This window comes from Salvelinus sp. IW2-2015, linkage group LG17 (genome assembly GCF_002910315.2).
Source record: "Salvelinus sp. IW2-2015 linkage group LG17, ASM291031v2, whole genome shotgun sequence".
Classification (NCBI taxonomy): Eukaryota; Metazoa; Chordata; class Actinopteri; order Salmoniformes; family Salmonidae; genus Salvelinus; species Salvelinus sp. IW2-2015.
Window position 1 is genome coordinate 6,654,664 of NC_036857.1, and position 19,574 is coordinate 6,674,237.

The 19,574-nt window shown below is 44.1% G+C and overlaps 1 protein-coding gene across 1 annotated transcript; it reads right to left on the minus strand.

Moving 5' to 3' along the window:
* Positions 1-11,914: 11,914 nt before the first annotated feature.
* On the minus strand, positions 11,915-14,584 carry LOC111977185 (amphoterin-induced protein 3). The gene has a single exon (XM_024006526.2). It carries the CDS (start codon positions 14,573-14,575, stop codon positions 13,136-13,138), a length of 1,440 nt encoding a protein of 479 aa, XP_023862294.1. The 5' UTR covers positions 14,576-14,584; the 3' UTR covers positions 11,915-13,135.
* Positions 14,585-19,574: the final 4,990 nt, after the last annotated feature.

Sequence of the window (19,574 nt, forward strand, 5' to 3'; positions counted from 1 at the left end):
TTTGCTGTTGTTCTGGGATTGATTTGCAATTTTTGCACATTCATCTCTAGGAGACAAAACGCGTCTTCTTCCTGCGCGGTATGACCGGTATGGCTGTGTGGTCCCATGGTGTTTATACGTGCATACTAGTGTTTATACAGATGAACGTGGTACCTTCAGGCATTTGGAAATTGCTCCCAAGGATGACCCAGACTTGTGGAGGTCTACAATTTTATTCTGAGGTCTTGGCTGATTTCTTTTGATTTTCCCATGATGTCAAGCAAAGAGGCACTGGTAGGCCTTGAAATACATCCACAGGTACGCCTCCAATTGACTCAAATGATGTCAATTGACTCAAATGATGTCAATTAGCCTATCAGAAGCTTCTAAAGCCATGACATCATTTTTTGGAATGTCCAAGCTGTTTAAAGGCACAGTCAACTTAGTGTATGTAAACTTCTGACCCACTGGAATTGTGATACAGTGAAATACATTTACATTTACATTTAAGTCATTTAGCAGACGCTCTTATCCAGAGCGACTTACAAATTGGTGCATTCACCTTATGATATCCAGTGTGAACACCACTTTACAATAGTGCATCTAACTCTTTTAAGGGGGGGGGGGGTTAGAAGGATTACTTTATCCTATCCTAGGTATTCCTTAAAGAGGTGGGGTTCTAGGTGTCTCCGGAAGGTGTGATTGACTCCGCTGACCTGGCGTCGTGAGGGAGTTTGTTCCACCATTGGGGTGCCAGAGCAGCGAACAGTTTTGACTGGGCTGAGCGGGAACTGTACTTCCTCAAAGGTAGGGAGGCGAGCAGGCCAGAGGTGGATGAACGCAGTGCCCTTGTTTGGGTTGTAGGGCCTGATCAAGAGCCTGAAGGTACGGAGGTGCCGTTCCCCTCACAGCTCCGTAGGCAAGCACCATGGTCTTTGTAGCGGATGCGAGCTTCAACTGGAAGCCAGTGGAGAGAGCGGAGGAGCGGGGGTGACGTGAGAAGAACTTGGAAAAGTTGACACCAGACGGGCTGCGGCGTTCTGGATGAGTTGTAGGGGTTAATGGCACAGGCAGGGAGCCCAGCCAACAGCGAGTTGCAGTAATCCAGACGGGAGATGACAAGTGCCTGGATTAGGACCTGCGCCGCTTCCTGCGTGAGGCAGGATCGTACTCTGCGAATGTTGTAGAGCATGAACCTACAGGAACGGGTCACCGCCTTGATGTTGTTGAGAGACGCAGGGTGTTGTCCAGGATCACGCCAAGGTTCTTAGCATCTGGGAGGAGGAACAATGGAGTTGTCACCCGTGATGGCGAGATCATGGAACGGGCAGTCCTTCCCGGGAGGAAGAGCAGCTCCGTCTTGCCGAGGTTCAGCTTGAGGTGGTGATCCGTCATCCACACTGATATGTCTGCCAGACATGCAGAGATGCGATTCACCACCTGGTTATCAGAGGGGGAAGGAGAAGATTAATTGTGTGTCGTCTGCATAGCAATGTAGGAGAGACCATGTGAGGATATGAACAGAGCCAAGTGACTTGGTGTATAGCGAGAATAGGAGAGGGCTAGAACAGAGCCCTGGGGACACCAGTGGTGAAGCACGTGGTGCGGAGACAGATTCTCGCCACGCCACCTGGTAGGAGCGACCTGTCAGGTAGGACGCATCCAAGCGTGGGCCGCGCCGGAGATGCCCAGCTCGGAGAGGTGGAAGTAGGAATCTGATGGTCACAGTATCAAAGGCAGCCGATAGGTCTAGAAGGATGAGAGCAGAGGAGAGAGAGTTAGCTTTTAGCAGTGCGGAGCGCACTCGTGACACAGAGAGAGCAGTCTCAGTTGATGACTAGTCTTGAAACTGACTGATTTGGATCAGAAGGTCATTCTGAGAGAGATAGCAGGAGAGCTGGCCAAGGACGGCACGTTCAAGAGTTTTGGAGAGAAAAGAAAGAAGGGATACTGTTCTGGTAGTTGTTTTGACACGGAGGGATCGAGTGTAGGTTTTTTCGAGGGTGACTCTCTGCTCTTGAAGACGGAAGGGCGTAGCCAGCGGTCAAGGATGAGTTGATGAGCGAGGTGAGGTAAGGGAGAAGGTTCCGAAATGGTCTGGAGAAGAAGGAGGGATGGGTAGCGGCAGGTTGTTGGGCGCCGCCGTCACAAGACGCGAGATTTCATTGGAAGAGAGAGGGAGAAAGGGTCAAAGCACGGGTAGGCATGGTGAGCCGATAGCAGCGTGTCGTGTACTAGTCAAACGAGATTCGATGTCGTCGACCTTCTTTTCAAAATGGTTGACGAAGTCATCAGCAGAGAGGGAGGAGGGGGGAGGAGGGGGAGGAGGATTCAGGAGGGAGGAGAAGGTGGCAAAGAGCTTCCCTAGGTTAGAGGCAGATGCTTGGATTTAGAGTGTAGAAATGGCTTTAGCAGCAGAGACAGAGAGAGAATGTAGAGAGGAGGGAGTGAAAGGATGCAGGTCCGCAGGGAGGCGAGTTTTCCTCCATTTCGCTCGGCTGCGGAGCCTGTTCTGTGAGCTCGCATGATGTCGAGCACGGAGCAGGAGGGGAGGACCGAGCCGGCTGGAGGATAGGGGACATAGAGAGTCAAAGGATGCAGAAAGGGAGGAGAGGAGGTTGAGGAGCAGAATCAGGAGATAGGTTGGAGAAGGTTTGAGCAGAGGGAAGAGATGATGGATTGGAAGAGGAGAGATAGCGGGGGAGAGAGAGCGAAGGTTGGACGTGCGCGATACATCGAGTAGGGGCAGTGTGGGAGTGTTGGATGAGAGCGAGAGGGAAAAGGATACAGTAGTGGTCGGAGACTTGAGAGGGGAGTTGCAATGAGATTAGGAAGAACAGATCTAGTAAAAGATGAGGTCAAGCGTATTGCCTGCCTTGTGAGTAGGGGGGAAGGTGGAAGGGTGAGGTCAAAGGAGAGGAGTGAAAGAAGGAGGCAGAGAGGAATGAGTCAAAGGTAGACTGGGGAGGTTAAAGTCACCCAGAACTGTGAGAGGTGAGCCATCCTCAGGAAAGGCCATTAGTCAGGCGTCAAGCTCATTGATGAACTCTCCAAGGGAACCTGGAGGGCGATAAATGATAAGGATGTTAAGCTTGAAAGGGCTGGTAACTGTGACAGCATGGAATTCAAAGGAGGCGATAGACAGATGGGTCAGGGGAGAAAGAGAGAATGTCCACTTGGGAGAGATGAGGATCCCAGTGCCACCACCCCGCTGACCAGAAGCTCTCGGGGTGTGCGAGAACACGTGGGCAGACGAGGAGAGAGCAGTAGGAGTAGCAGTGTTATCAGTGGTAATCCATGTTTCCGTCAGTGCCAAGAAGTCGAGGGATAATAATAATAAATAATAGATGATAATAATAGATGTCCTAACCGACTTGCCAAAACTGTAGTTTGTTAACAAGAAATTTGTGGAGTGGTTGATAAATGACTTTTAATGACTCCAACATAAGTGTATGTATTCTTCTGACTTCAACTGTATGTAAGAATGCTGTTCATTGACTATAGCTCAGCATTTAACACCATAGTACCCTCCAAGCTCATCATGAAGCTCGAGACTCTGGGTCCAGGACCCCGCCCTGTGTAACTGGGTCCTGGACATTCTGACGGGCCGTCCCCAGGTGGTGAGGGTAGGAAACAACATCTCCACCCCGCTGATCCTCAACACTGGGGCACCACGAGTGCGTTCTCAGCCCTCTCATGTACTCCCTGTTCACCCATGACTGCGTGGCCATGCACGCCTCCAACTCAATCATCAAGTTTGCAGACGACACTACAGTGGTAGGCTTGATTACCAACAACGACGAGATGGCCTACAGGGTGGAGGTGAGGGCCCTCGGAGTGTGGTGTCAGGAAAATAACCTCTCACTCAACATCAACAAAACAGATGATCGTGGACTTCTGGAAACAGCAGAGGGAGCATCCCCCCCATCCACATACACGGGACAGTAGTGGAGAAGGTGGAAAGTTTTAAGTTCCTCGGCGTACACATCACGGACAAACTGAAATTGTCCACCCACATGGACAGCATGGTGAAGAAGGCGCAACAGCGCCTCTTCAACCTCAGGAGGCTGAAGAAATGTGGCTTGTCACCTAAAACACTCACACTTTTACAGATGCACAATCGAGAGAATCCTGTCGGGCTGTATCACCGCCTGGTACGGCAACTGCTCTGCCCACAACCGCAAGGCTCTCCAGAGGATAGTGCGGTCTGCACAACGCATCACCAGGGGCAAACTACCTGCCCTCCAGGACACCTACAGCACCCGATGTCACTGGAAGGCCAAAAAGATCATCAAGGACAACAACCAYCCGAGCCACTGCCTGTTCACCCCGCTATCATCCAGAAGGCGAGGTCAGTACAGGTGCATCAAAGCTGGGACCGAGAGACTGAAAAACAGTTTCTATCTCAAGGCCATCAGACTATTAAACAGCCATCACTAACATAGTGGCAGCTGCCAACATACAGACTCGCATCTCTGGCCATTTTAATAAATGGATTTAATAAAGGTATCACTAGTCACTTTAAATAACGCCACTTTAATAATGTCTACATATCCTACATTACTCATCTAATATGTATATACTGTATTCTATACCATCTACTGCGTCTTGCCTATGCCGCACGGCCATCGCTCATCCATATATTTATATGTACATATTGTTATTCATCCCTTTACATTTGTGTGTATAAGGTAGTTGTTGTGTATTTGTTAGATTACTTGTTAGATATTACTGCACTGTTGGAACTAGAAGCACAAGCATTTCGCTACACACGCATTAACATCTGCTATGTGTATGTGATCAATAAACTTTGATTTGAATTGAAATGCATTCTAGCTGACTACCTCATGAAGCTAGTTGAGAGAAGGCCAAGAGTGTTTAAAGCTGTCATCAATGCAATGGGTGGCTACTTTGAAGAATCTCAAATATAAAATATATTTTGATTTGTTTGACACTTTGGTTACTACGTGATTCCATATGTGTTATTTCATAGTTTTGATGTCTTCACTATTATTCTACAATGTACAAAATAGTAAAAAACTTGAATGAGTAGGTGTGTCCAAACTTTTGACTGGTACTGTATGTGTGTCACCAGTGCGGCCGGTCCCCAGTCCAGGGCCATCTTTGAAAAGGTGCTGACATCATGTATTGACCAACACACTTTGCGTTTACACAGGCAGCCCAATTCTGATCTTTTTTCCACTAATTGGTCTTTTGACTAATATCAGATATTTTCAGAGCTGATCTGAAGACCAATTAGTGAAAAAAAGATCAGAGTTGGGGTGCCTGTCTAAACTCAGCCTGTGTAGTTTAGACATGAGATTGGAGTGGTGATGACTCTGATGCTTTGCATTCATTCTAAGTGGGCATGTCTGCATGATGCCATGAAATCAGGTGCTCTCTATTTCCATATTAAGCATTTATTGTGATGATGGGGTTCAAGAAGAAGAAGATTATGGTGATGAAAGATGATTATAATTAGCAGTGACTTGATTTTGATAAGACTGATCGTCACCCTCTCAGATTGACTGCACAATGATAATTTGATTAAAGATTTAAGATTAATCAAAGACATCTGACCGGCTTTCCTTTGATACAGTATGTCAGATTGCAATTTATGGCTACTGGTGACATCTCCTTGACATTATAGAAAGGATTACATCTAATTCTATGCAATCTCAATCCTATCCTGACCACCTTCCTTCCTAAAGTTTGCATCCAGATTTAACAACATCTGAAAACATTTAGAGGACTTCGATGTGGTGGCTTAGACAAAGAGATGTATTTTTCCTTGAAATCACTACTTGTGTCTGGCCAGATGATGAAAATCTCTATGCACCCATATGTCATATCTGATCTCTTTGCCATTGACCTAATGTTCTCACAGGCAGCAGCTTTTGCTGTGCTGAATTATCCTATTGCAGCTCTACATGCATGTCTGATATGTGTGTGTGTGTCCACCTCTGTTTTTAGTTTGATCCATTTCGGATACTGCAGCATGTAAGCCTGTCATTTGAAGCATGCTAGATTAAAACAGAACAAAGCAAAAAGAAACCAGCACATTTCGCCTCAGATTTGCTTGGAGAAAGTGGCAGCACGCCATCGTAGCGTTTATCATTGCAGCTCCCATTTGTGTGGCATTAGTACCAATGTTGCAAGTGTTCAGTGCTGATGGATCAAAGAGATGCCGCCTTTGTGGGCTATTCCAGTTGGTGATGTGTTTTTTTGGGGGGCTTGTTGACGCCTGTTGAGGTTTCCGTTCTGCCACATGCCAGATAAACAACCATTATAGACAAGTCCTTATTGTTGGGGCTAGATTGCAGTGCAACAAGTTGATAGGAGATGTGTGGTATTAGGAGTTTCGACATCGGTTACATTTTTGGTTCTGTGAAATGCTAATGTTACTACCAGGTAGACTCCTGTCACAGGTAGATTGTGGTTTTCAGGGAAGGTTTGTGCACAGGCACTAGATTGTAAACTAGGACACTGTAGAAACATTCATTGAATCACAAATGTATTGGATTAAAACCCACGAGTCGATTGATGCACTGTCAAAATCTGTCAGTTTAAGCAAGTTTTTTGCATTGGATGCGTCTTAATCCATCACATCTGCCAACGTTGCACTTCCGCATCTGCGGTGAAAGGTGGCAAAGTTAGAGTTGTTTTGTCAGACCATGAGACATTCCTGAGAAGGCTGATTTTTGGGATGTCTGTAGTGTCCAAACGGTTTGTCCTATAAACTATTATGACCACTCTATGGAAAGGGGAGACTCATGAACACGATGGTTCTCTACGACCTCCACAAGTGTCAGGGGACCATCGATGAGACGACTTCGGTCTGTAGCATCGGAACCGTTTGTGCTACAAACTAATGTCAACCTTGTTTGACTGTCTTTTGTGTGTTTTTTTTGCCATTCRTGAATCTGTTATTCAATGCGTTTCTCTAGGTTATAGTAATAAAGTCCAAATTAAATATTTTTATCAAATGTTTTTAATATACAATACCAGTCAAAAGTTTGGACACAACCACTCAGTCAAGGGGTTTTCTTTTCTTTTTCCCCCATTATTATTTTTTTTCATTGTGAATAATAGTGTAGACATTTGAACTATGAAACAACACATATGGAATCATGTATTAACCAAAAAAGTGTTAAACAAATCAAAATATATTTGAGATTCTTCAAAGTAGCCACCCTTTGCCTTGATGACAGCTTTGCACACTCTTGGCATTCTCTCACCCAGCGTCATGAGGTAGTCACCTAGAATGCTTTTCAATTAAAAGGTGTTCCTTGTTAATTTGTGGAATTTCTTTCCTTAATGCGTTTGAGCCAATCAGTTGTGTTGTGACAATGTAGGGGTGGTATACAGAAGATGGCCCTATTCGGTAAAAGACCAAGTCCATATTATGGCAAGAACAGCTCAAATAAGCAAAGAGAAAAGACAGTCCATCATTACTTTAAGACATGAAGGTCCGTCAATGTGGAACAATTCAAGAACTAGTGCAGTCGCAAAAACCATAAAGCGCTACGGTGAAAGTGGCTCTCTGGAAGACCCAGAGTTACCTCTGCTGCAGAGGATAAGTTCATCAGTTAACAGCCTCAGAAATTGCAGCTCAAATAAATTCTTCAGAGTTCAAGAGACACATCTCAACATCAACTGTTCAGAGGAGACTGTGTGAATCAGGCCTACATGATTGAATTGCTGCAAAGAAACACCAATAAGCAGATACTTTGCTTGGGTCAAGAAATAAGATCAATGGACATTAGATTGGAAATCTGTCCTTTGGTATGGTGGTGCTTTGCTGGTGACACTGTCAGTGATTTATTTAGAATTCAAGGCACACTTAACCACCATGGCTACCACAGTATTCTGCAGCAATACGCCATCCCACCTGGTTTGTGCTTAGTGGGACTATCATTTTTCTTTTTTTTTAACAGGACAATGACCCAAATGGGCTGTTTAACCAAGAAAGAGAGTGATGGAGTGCTGCATCAGATGATCTGGCCTCCACAATCACCCAACCTCAACCCGTTTGGGAGGAGTTGGGCCACAGAGACAAGGAAAAGCAGCTAACAAGTGCTCAGCATATGTGGGAACAGCTTCAAGACTGTTAGAAAAGCATTCCTCATAAAGCTGGTTGAGAGAATGCCAAGAGTGTTAAGCAGAGGGTGGATACTTTGAAGAATCTAACATTTTAAAATGTTTTCATTTGTTTAACACTTTTTTTTTTTTTGGTTACTACATGATTCCATATGTGTTATTTCATAGTTTTGATGTCTAAACTATTATTCTACAATGTAGAAAATAGTAAAAATAACTTAACCCTTGAGTGAGTAGGTGTGTCCAAACTTTTGACTGGTACTGTATGTTTGATACCTACAGTGCCTTCAGAAAGTATTCAGACCCCTTGACATTTTCCAAATCTTGTTACGTTACAGACTAAAATAAATGTTTTCCTCAATCTACACACACTACCTGATAATGACAAAGCAAAACCAGGTTGAGACTTTTGCTAATTTATATATATAAAAAGAAAAACTGAAATATCACATTTTACATAAGTATTCAGACCCTTTACTCAGTACTTCGTTGAAGCACCTTTGGCAGCGATTACGGCATCCAGTCTTTTTGGGTATGACACTTCAAGCTTGGCACATCTGTATTTAGGGAGTTTCTCCCAGTTTTCTCTGAAGATCCTCTCAAGTTCTGTTAGGTTGGATGGGGAGCGTTGATGCACAGCTATTTTCAAGTCTCTCCAGAGATGTTTGATTGTGTTCGGGCGCTGGCTGGGCCACTCAAGGGCATTCAGAGACTTGTYCCGAAGCCACTCCTGCGTTGTCTTGGCTGTGTGCTTTGGGTTGTTGTCCTGTTGGAAGRTGAACCTTCTCCCCAGTCTGAGAACCTGCTCCAGAGCGCTCAGGACTTCATTAAGGATCTTTCTGTACTTTGCGCAATTCATCTTTGCCTCGATCCTGACTAGTCTCCCAGTCTCTGCCGCTGAAAAACATCCCCACAGCATGATGCTGCCACCACTATGCTTCACCATTTATTTTATTTATTTATTTCACCTTTATTTAGGGATGGTACCCAGTTTCCTCCAGACGTGACACTTGGCATTCAGCCCAAAGAGTTCAATCCTGGTTTCATCAGACCAGAGAATCTTGCTTCTCATGGTCCTAGTCTTTAGATGCCTTTTGGCAAACTCCAAGTGGGCTGTCATGCCTTTTACTCAGGAGTGGCTTCCGTCTGGCCACTCTACCATAAAGGCCTGATTGGTGGAGTGCTCAAGAGATGGTTGTCCTTCTGGAATGTTCTCCCATCTCCACAGATGAACTCTGGAGCTCTGTCAGAGTGGCCATGGGGTTCTTGGTCACCTTCCTGACCAAGGCCCTTCTCCCCTGATTGCTCAGTTTGGCCGAGCGGCCAGCTCTAGGAAGAGTCTTGTGGGTTCMAAACTTCTTCCATTTAAGAATGATGGAGGCCACTGTRTTCTCGGGGACCTTCAATGCTGCAGAAATGTTTTGGTACCCTTCCCCAGATCTGTTTCTAGACACAATCCTGTCTCGGCGCTCTACGGACAATTCCTTCGATCTCATTGCTTGGTTTTTGCCTGACATGCACTGTCAACTGTGAAACCATATATGGACAGGTGTGTTCCTTCCAAATCATGTCCAATCAATTGCATTTACCACAAGTGGACTCCAATCAAGTTGTAGAAACATCTCAAGGCTGATCAGTGTAAAGAGGATGCACCTAAGCTCAATTTCAAGTCTCGTAGCAAGAGGTCTGAATACTTATTTACATAAGGTATTTGATTTTTTWATTTTAAAATACAATTGCAAAAATTACTAAACCGGTTTTCGCTTTGTCGTTATGGGGTATTCTGTGTAGATTGCTGATGTTATTTAATACATTTTAGAATAAGGCTGTAACATAATGTGGAAAAATTCAAGTGGTATGAATACTTTCCAAAGTCACTGTAAAGGGGTACTAAGATAGTATCTTACATTTAGCTATTTGATTTTGTATGCCCCCCCTTAAGGATCCAAACCTTTTTTTCAATTTTTGCCTAAAATGACATACCCAATTCTAACTGCCTGTAGCTCAGGACCTGAAGCAAGGATATGCATATTCTTGATACCATTTGAAAATAAACACTTTGAATTTTGTGGAAATGTGAAATKAATGTAGGAGAATATAACACATTAGATCTGGTAAAAGATAATACAWAGAAAATATTTTTTTTGTACCATCTTCGAAATGCAAGAGAAAGGCCATACTGTATTATTCCAGCCCAGCCGCTATTTAGATGTTGGCCACTAKATGGCAGCAGTGTATGTGCAAAGTTTTACACTGATCCAATGAACCATTGCATATATGTTCAAAATGTTGTATCAAGACTGSCCAAATGTGCCTAATTGGTTTATTAATACATTTTCAGCGTCGTCATTGTGCACTCTCCTCAAACAATAGCATGGTATTTTTTCACTGTAATAGCTACTGTAAATTGGACAGTGCAGTTAGATTAACAAGAATTKAAGCTTTCTGCTCATCAATGTCTATGTCCTGGGATTTTTTGTTTGTTACTTACAACCTCATGCATATCACATTAGCCTACGTTAGCTCAACTGTCCCGCGGGGGGGAAACACCGATCCTGTAGAGGTTACGAATTAAAATGTGTTCGCATGATAATTCCTGTTTTTGAAGTCCAATCTTTCAAGGTGCCTATTTTARCCTATTTTCCTACAGCAAAAATTGTCTTTATATTCTTGCTGAATCTTTTTAACCCTCCTGTTGTTTTCGTTTCATGTTAATTAATTCTGTGTTCCCAGTCCAAAATGACCGCCCCATCATAGCTGATTGTAAATACATTATATATGTATTATTACCTAATGTTGTGTTAGATATTTTTATCAACTTAACTTGTAATGTTCACAAGAACTTTTCAACTTCTTTTTGCTATTTATGGCYTGTAGCCCTCATTGACCTGAGCTCATACAACTCGTTTTTGAGTAGAAAAAGCATAATGTATGGATTATTTTGACTATAACAAATACTCAGATGAAACGTATTGTGCTATTTATCACAGATTACTTTGTGTCAAAGTTTAACAAGGACATTTGTTTTGAAACCATTTCAAATTTTCCAATAGTGGCAGTATTTTGTCATCAACCCGGGWTATGACGTATGTTTTTGGCCCTGAGGTCATCCTGATAACATTTTCAGCTGACAGCCGACCTCTCCTCTCAGGTGGGGATGAAGACCAGGACAAATTCCCATTCTTTGACCGGAATGTAACAACAACCTCAGCAGGGCCCTCTTCCTCATCACTGGATTGTTCCACATCGGTTGTCTCTTGGTCTGGATCATATTCTGTGTTGTCTTCAACKTCTGACAYTTCCTCCTCTAATGCATCWTCACTGTCMGTTTCCTGGCCTCTCTCCTCATCATCAGTGTCATGATCAAAGATATGATCAAGAGCCTCACATACAGTATATCGTTTGGTCATTGTGCTGCCACAAAATGAATTGTAAGCAAGGCCTCAAAAAAGCTTTATGAGCTGTGAGAAAAGTTCTATATAGTATTGAAACAATGTTGCGATTGTTTGTGAAAATGCCAAAAGGTGTGGTTCCTGTGGGGGAAAGATTCTATTGGGGAAAGGTTCCCGTGGGGGTTGCCATGGAAGCCAAGAAGGGGAGTGAGGTGTGTGTGTGTTTGCTCAAACACGCATGCATGTGTGGGTCTGGGAGAGGAAGTGTGTCCATCTGATGAATGGGCATGTGCCTGAACTCAATTTTATACACTAATTGTAGTCTCACCCATTCATTTCTAATGGCCGGTCATTTTTGACCAGGAACACCACAGGTGTACAAAAGTTAAATAAAACAGACCAAATTTTTATGAAAATCATCAATGTATTTGTGTGTTCAGATGCCCTGTGTGGACAAAGTCATCGAACCTTATGACAATCAGATTAAATTAACTAAATGTTTCAGAGAACCTTTTGAGCCTGTAATCAAACCCACAAATGCTGATGCTCCAGATACTCAACTAGTCTAAAGAAGGCCAGTTGTATTGCTTTTTTAATTAGCACTACAGTTTTCAGCTGTGCTAACATAATTGCAAAAGGATTTTCTAATGATCAATTAGCCTTTTAAAATGATAAACTTGGATTAGCTAACACAAGTGCCATTGGAACACAGGAGTGATGGTTGCTGATAATGGGCCTCTGTTTGCCTATGTAGATATTCCATTAAAATCAGACGTTTCCAGCTACAATAGTCATTTACGACATTAACAATGTCTACACTGTATTTCTGATCAATTTTATGTTATTTTAATGGACAAAAAATGTGCTTTTCTTTCAAAGACAAGGACATTTCTAAGTGGCCCCAAACTTTTGAACAGTAGTGTATATTTGCGGGGGCGTGTGGTTCGCCGGTGACCTGATATACTCACGATTAACTTTAATCCCAYGAAGAAAAAAAAAAAAAAGACAATTCCAAAAACTCTATTACTCTAACAGCTTTTGTGGATATCAGCCAAGTCCAAAATGTCCCAATAGGACTTCATCAGTGTTCCCCAATTCTGTCCCAGCCCTTTCACCCGAATGTGTCCGCTCATGCACTCCCATCCATTTATGGATTTAAAAGGAATTAGCTCATGTTAAATATAATAGGAAATCTGTCTACAATCTTCCCATGCTTACACCAATGCAATATTTTTACACTTCAGGGAGAAGGGAGGACCAATGCTTTTGGAGTTCATGATTTTAAGGAGAGAAAATAAGTCTCTCCAGTGCCGGAGTTCGTGCCGTTCAATTAACCTTGCTCTAACCTTCCACAATAGCATGGGCAGAAATATACAGTCTTGCCAAACTCAAAACCTGGTCTTCAATGAGACAAAGAGGAGAGGAAAGAGGAGGAACATTAGCTAGAGCCCTTATATAGACCTGTGAGGGTCTCTCTCTTTCACACTCTCCAGGGCTCAGCGATCATTTGAGGATAGTCCGGTTAGATGAAGCCTTCCAGCAGAGAAAGAGGAATGAGGATGTCATTTTTGTGTTCCATTTAGACCACCTGATACATGTCTATTGTAAGTCAGGGGCTCAATTCTTAAAGTGCTATTTGTCAGCGACAGGCTCTGATAGATTAACTAGGAGAGTCCGCTGGCGCCCCACTCCCACTGCAGCGTTGGTTGCTCCCTGGCCAGGGTGGCCCTCAGATCCCCGTTCTGCTCCTCCATCAGAGGCTCCATGAACACCACCCGCTTGTTGATGTTGGCCTTGGTTGGGTCCCTGTGGCTCAGTGTGGGGGAGAAGATGGAGACCAGGGTGTTTGGGTCGTAGGCTGGGATCGGGATGGCCGGGGGCAGGGGCTGCTTACAGCACCCACAGCGGCAGGGCGTTAGGTAGAGGTACATTAGGATGACTACCAGGGTGACCACGCAACCCAGCAAGGTTGTGTAGCCCGTGTTGAAGGTGTCAGGCATGGGGCGGATCACGGTGACATTCACCTCCCTGGTTGCATTCAGCATGTGTTTGTAGTCCAGGGCTGTACACAAGTAGACTCCCGAGTCGTTCACCTTGGCTGCTGGGATCTCCAAGGTCCCGTTAGGGAACACGTTGATGAGGGTGTCGTTGAAGCTCATCTGGGTCAGGTACTCCTGATTCGGCGAGACCCACATGTATGACAGCTCTTTACCTCGGAGAGAGGTTTGGCAGTCCAGACGGACCCTCTCCCCCTCGTTCACCATGAGGTTGGAGAGGAGAACAGCCATGGGCAAAGAGACCACCTTCCCCACTGTGCAGTTTTGGAAGTAGAGGGAGTGTCGGAGGAATCGGACCGAGGCGCGCGGCTCGCCGTAGATCATGCAGGTGTGCTCATCTGTGAAGTCCCTGACCGAGTCGAAGCCCCTCTGTTCCCAGTGCCAGAACACACTGTACATGGAACACTCACACAGCAGAGAGTTGTTATGTAGGTACAGCCCCTTCTGCACTGACYCCGGCAGTGCCTTCACATCCTCCCAGGGTAGCGTGGTCATACGGTTGGAGGACAGGTCCAACATGGTGAGAAACGGATGACTGTGGTCCTGTATGGAAAAGAAGGGGAATTCTGTGACTTGGTTGAGGCTGAAGTAAGCCTTCCTGAGGCTGCTCAGACCGCTCAGCGTCCCACCCTCCACGCGGGTGATACGGTTGTTGTAGAGCAGCAGCTCCTCCAGCCTCCACAGACCCTGCAGGAAGTGCTGCTCCAGCACCCGCAGCCTGTTGGAGGACAGGTCCAGGTGACGGAGGCTGGAGGTGTTTTGGAAGACCCCATGGCCCAGCGTCGTGAGCTGATTGTTTGCCAGGCGGAGGGTGTCCAGTTTGGTTAGGCTGGAGAAGCTGCCGGGGCCCAGCCAGCCCAGCCGGTTGTAGCTGAGGTCCAGGGTGACGGTGGTGGGGGGCAGGAGGAGGGGCAGTCTGGTGAGGCCCTGGGAGCCACAGCTCAGTGTGTCTGAGGTGCAGAGACAGATGGAGGGGCAGGTTCCCTCTGTGGAGTGGAGGAGGAGGCACAGCAGCACTACAGTGTCTGGAGAGAAGAGGGAGGTCATTCTGCTCTGGCCTGGTCTCCTAGGAAGGAAAGAGATTTGTTATGTAAATGACCCACCATGGTTGAATGAATGCAGTGGAAAGAGATTGTCAACGACCAGTGACTATTACAATGGTCAGAATACTTTTACAAGGCTGAGAATGGAATAGAGTATAAACCATAAAAAGCCTTTAACCTATAGGTCAGTTTTATCATGCATGCACAAACCTAATGTATCCAGGGATACAGAATTTAAAAAAGAAATACAAATTCTTATCACATGACTGATCACATATATCTTATTGTAAAGTGTAACTGAACATTTTGTTTAGGAAGAAACAGTCACAGCAGTAACAACTCTTTGAGATATCCTGATGCATGTTTTTCCAGAATGTTCTGACTTTRTAGTCAAGTGTAGTAGTACAGGAGTGGAAGAACAAGGGGTTAATAAAGAAAATACCTTTTACCTGAAGAGTACTTTCCCTCTCTGTACAACTGACTCAAAGGTTTGTCATCGTCCTCACCAAAAAGCAATTAAAACCGCATCGCTGCCACTGATTTAATAAGTGTCATGAATCAGATAAAAAAAAAACATGAAGTTATTCAGATATTCGCTCTACCACACCTCCAAGACCCGCTAAAACTAACTGCTCAAACAGCACGGAATCCTGACTGTTTTGTCTCTTTCCCCAAAGTACTATTTAATTCTAAACAATCCTTCACACGAGTATCCAACTGTTCAGTCTAACTTCAGGACTTGTCCTTTTCCCAAAAGTAGTACTTCATGTTAAGCGAGCCACAGGTATCCAACTGTTCAGTCCGAAGTGAGAGCTTATGATCCCTTTCCCCAGCCAGAATCCTGAGCAAAGATGTCACTACTCTCCTCTTCTATCACTCACTCAGTCTCTGTCCACTGGTAAAGTTGCTCTGAGGGCTTTATCTGTCTGCCAAATGTGAGCGGTGCTTTATAAAAAAATCCTGCAGTGCTTTGCGATGTTACAAACACAGCTCACTTAATCTCCTACAATCCCCTCCTCCTGCTGTTTGTCATTTAGAGCACAGCCCTGTCTCCCTCACTGTCATCTTTAAATAATGATGCTTTCCCTCCTTAGTCACTACTGCTATGTTTTCTCTCAATAAATTCAATCGACTTTATTGACATGGCGAGTTAAATCACTTGCATTGTCAAAGTATACATATAACAACAATGGTTGCACTAACAGTAATAAGGTAACAATAATAGTAGTAGTGAAAATTATTTTAACATTAAAAGCAACGAGAATAATGAATTAAAGTAATAGGAGGCTAGTTTTAACATGGTTGAAGAGTCACATGGCATGAAAGACAAAACAAAATGGCAAATGCTACTGTTGCATTGTACATTTCACTGGTCGTCCCTCAGGTTGTGGGAGGAGGTCGTATATTTGGCTGCCAAAACTGCACATTTTGTTTTTTCACCCAATAATATATTGATAGAATTTGAAACTTTCTAATTAATTTTGGGAAAGAAAGATTCTTAGGTCTGAGTATTTGTTACAGTGTAATAGGAAATGCAGCTCTGTCTCTACCTCTCTCCAGAGGTAGAGTGAGCACAGCCTGTCCTCTCTGGGCAGCCTGGTTTGCCTGTGATCACCGGTCTCTATGGCCAGCCTGTGCTCACTGTCTGTCTGTCTGTCTGTCTGTCTGTCTGTCTGTCTGTCTGTCTGTCTGTCTCTCTCCCTCTCCCTCTCCCTCTCCCTCTCCCTCTCCCTCTCCCTCTGTTCTCTTCTCTCTTTTAACCTAACTCCTGTGACTCTCTTTCTGCCATTAACAGACTGGGGGTTTAACATTAAATATTCAATACAGTGGTCATTGCCTTGTTGACAGTGTTCTTTCTACTTGATAACTGTTCAAATTGATGAATCCCAGAGGATTAATAGAGGGATATACACTACATGTATGTAAACCCCCGATGTCTCTCTCTCTCAACACATTTTTTTTCTCTCCTCTCTAGGTTTGCAGTCATTAATGCTTCTCTCTCCACATCCTTTTCTCTCTGTGTGGCAGGAAGATGTCTATTCCTCTCCACCCACCTCTCCTGTGCACTGTGTGGGTTTCTCTCCTCTCTCTCCCCCTCTGTCCCATCCTCTGTGGAAGTCTTTGATCCCTTCCTCTCTCTCTCTCCCCTTTCTGTCTCTCTGTGAGTTTGGCTCTCGCCTCTTTCTCACTCTGTTTTCTTCCCTTCCATCCACTTCCCCTCTCCTCTCTCCTCTCTGTGGATTTGGCTGGATAGATGCAGTCTATGCCTCTTGGTCACGGTGGTCYTGACAGCTCTGATTTCTGTCACAGTGCATTAGGTTTACCTCCCAGATACCACCTCCGCACTATACCTCATCGCCAGTGGGCCCATCCTGACTCCCACTCACTCATACAACCACAGTGCCAACCTGAGCCAGCCACGGGTGTAATGATGCATCTGGATCAGGCTTACTGACAGAAGGTGAACAGAAGGATGCAGGTGAGTATGGGGATTGGCTCCACACGTAGCTGTAGTACGTAAGGAATCCGATTTTACAATTCCTGAGATTTGTTAGATTAATCGTTTTTTTTTTGTTGAGTGAAATGTTATCCGTTTTTGATATTTGTGTTGCTCCAGGACAACCATTTGTGTAGGTGTTTTGATTTCAACAATAGTGGGTTAAAGATACTTTTATTATACTCCATGTTTATGTCGTGGGCATATCACTGCCATGGATAGATGGGAGAATTACACACAATCTTGCCCCAAGGCTGTTGTTGTCAGTCAGCTTGGCAGAGATACACACACCCACCCGCACATCACACATGCGATCCTTGCATACATTAAATGTGCTTGAAAGTATTCCAAAAGACCTTGAAGGTGTTATTTTGAATGTGATTTGTCCAATCTTATCCAAATAGTGAAGTAGTTCATGTAATAGAATGGCTGTATAGAGATAGCTGTTTAAGACAAAAGTATATTGACAATTTTATAATAAATGAGTTGCTCCCACCATATAGATAGGGGCCTTAATCCCATACATGATAGTGTGCTAATGTGTTCATCCCCTAGATGAGCTATAGACCTCTGCTTGAGAGCTGGTTCTTTCAAGTGCCGTCTGCTGTGTGTAGACGTGCTTCTCAGTCAGGTCGAATGGATCTCTCAGTATATGACAGTTGTGGTGGATATTTTGACAGCTATAACAGAGGGGTCATGATCATGCCCCGCTGGGTGTAATGTTATTGTAGCCCGTAGCCTCTGTCCATGCATTGGACATTTCAGGTTCTTGTGATATACTGTATATTGCATTTTATATATTTTTTAATGTAGTTATCATTAAAAGGGAGAATCTATTCCTGATTTAGAGAATATTAAGTGATTGGTAACCCCATTCAGCTCCAGTGACCTATTACAATACATATAACCCTATTGGCCTACATAATGGGTCCTGTGTGTGTTCTTGAATTTGTTGCTTGATCACGCACTCCTAAGAGAAACAATTCTGATGCTTTTTCCACTGATTGGTCTTTTGACCAATCACATCAGCTCTTTTCACATCAGATATTTTTCATAGCTGATTTGGTTGGTCCAAAGACCAGTTAGTGAAAAAAATATCAGAATTGGGCTGCCTGTGTAACCGCAGGGTAAGAAGCGTATAAGCCCATAACGCTCTAGTTACAGAACATACTGCACTGTAATAACCTCTACAACCATGTCCATGGTATTAGGAGCCTTCTCATCTACACTGGATGATTGACTGGGAGTCCTGTCTATCTACCTGCTTTGCAAATCCTACCTCCTCCCCTGCATACATTTGATTAGACTGAGCATATATGCAAACTAGTGCTATCAAATCAGCCAGGTTCAGAGGGGACCTCAAAGCATAAACCCTGACCCGATGCTTCCTGCTCCCAGCAGTAAGTGATTTGCTGCACACCATCTGCTGCCTGCACAGGGACAGTTACAGTGTGCTGCACATGGAAATGTCTGCTCTTATCGTGCCCTTCATGTCCACTGTAAGCTACTATCTCTGTGGATGCACAGATTGAAAAGATTGGCTCATTCTGRGAAAGCAGAAGTCGTTCTTAGTTTTAGTCAGATGAACAGCTGCAAATGTCCGATCACCTCTGCAGCTGTCCTGCCAATAGAAGAGTGGCTGAGCTGCTGTCTTGTGGTTTGAACCATGGGTCTCTGTTCTATTTTCTATTGTATTCTTGGAGGTCACCAGCATGCATCTCTCTGGATGCAAGTAGCTGTAATTCTAATGCATGGGCAAACTGTGACAGAGAAAGAGGGAGGCTAAAGTAGGTCCATCTGTCTGTTTTGACTATTGATCCAGCTGAATCCAGTGATCAACTCTGTAAACACATGTTGGGTTTGTCAATCCTAACGTGTTTGTATAGCCTCCTGTTCTCTCCCTGCCAATTATTAACTTGTGAATATGTACCCACTTAATTACCCTCCGTTTGAGCAGCTTTCTGTTAGCCCGGCCCACTGCCAAATTCTCAAATATGAATGAGTCAGCGGTGAGGATGAATAACAACATGGAGTTTAGTGTCTATTTATTTTGGTATAATTTTGCAGTCTGTATTTTTCACACAGCGGGGACAAGTTTTCTAGTATGTTCAACGATACTGTTTCATTGTGATGGGAAGGTAAATTGTACATCCATGCACCCCTTGAATAATGTAAAGAAACATGTACTCTCCTATTTGAAAATGTCAGCGATAGCAATCCGATTTTATAGGTTACATAGAGAAAGAAGTTGAATATGAGACTTTGCACTCAAGTTACCCCACCTGGCAGTCACAGTTCAGGGAAATGCTTGGATGAAAAGGTTCAAGCCTGCCATCTAGTGGCTGGTGAAAAGAAAGATCAAAACATCTCGTCAATACTACAATGAATGTCCATTTCTCTCAGAAAAAATTACTATTAGATACATTGCTACAATAAGTGGATTAAACATGTGGGAATACAAAGCACAATAAAGCATACAAAATACTGCAAATATAATTCCTTTTGA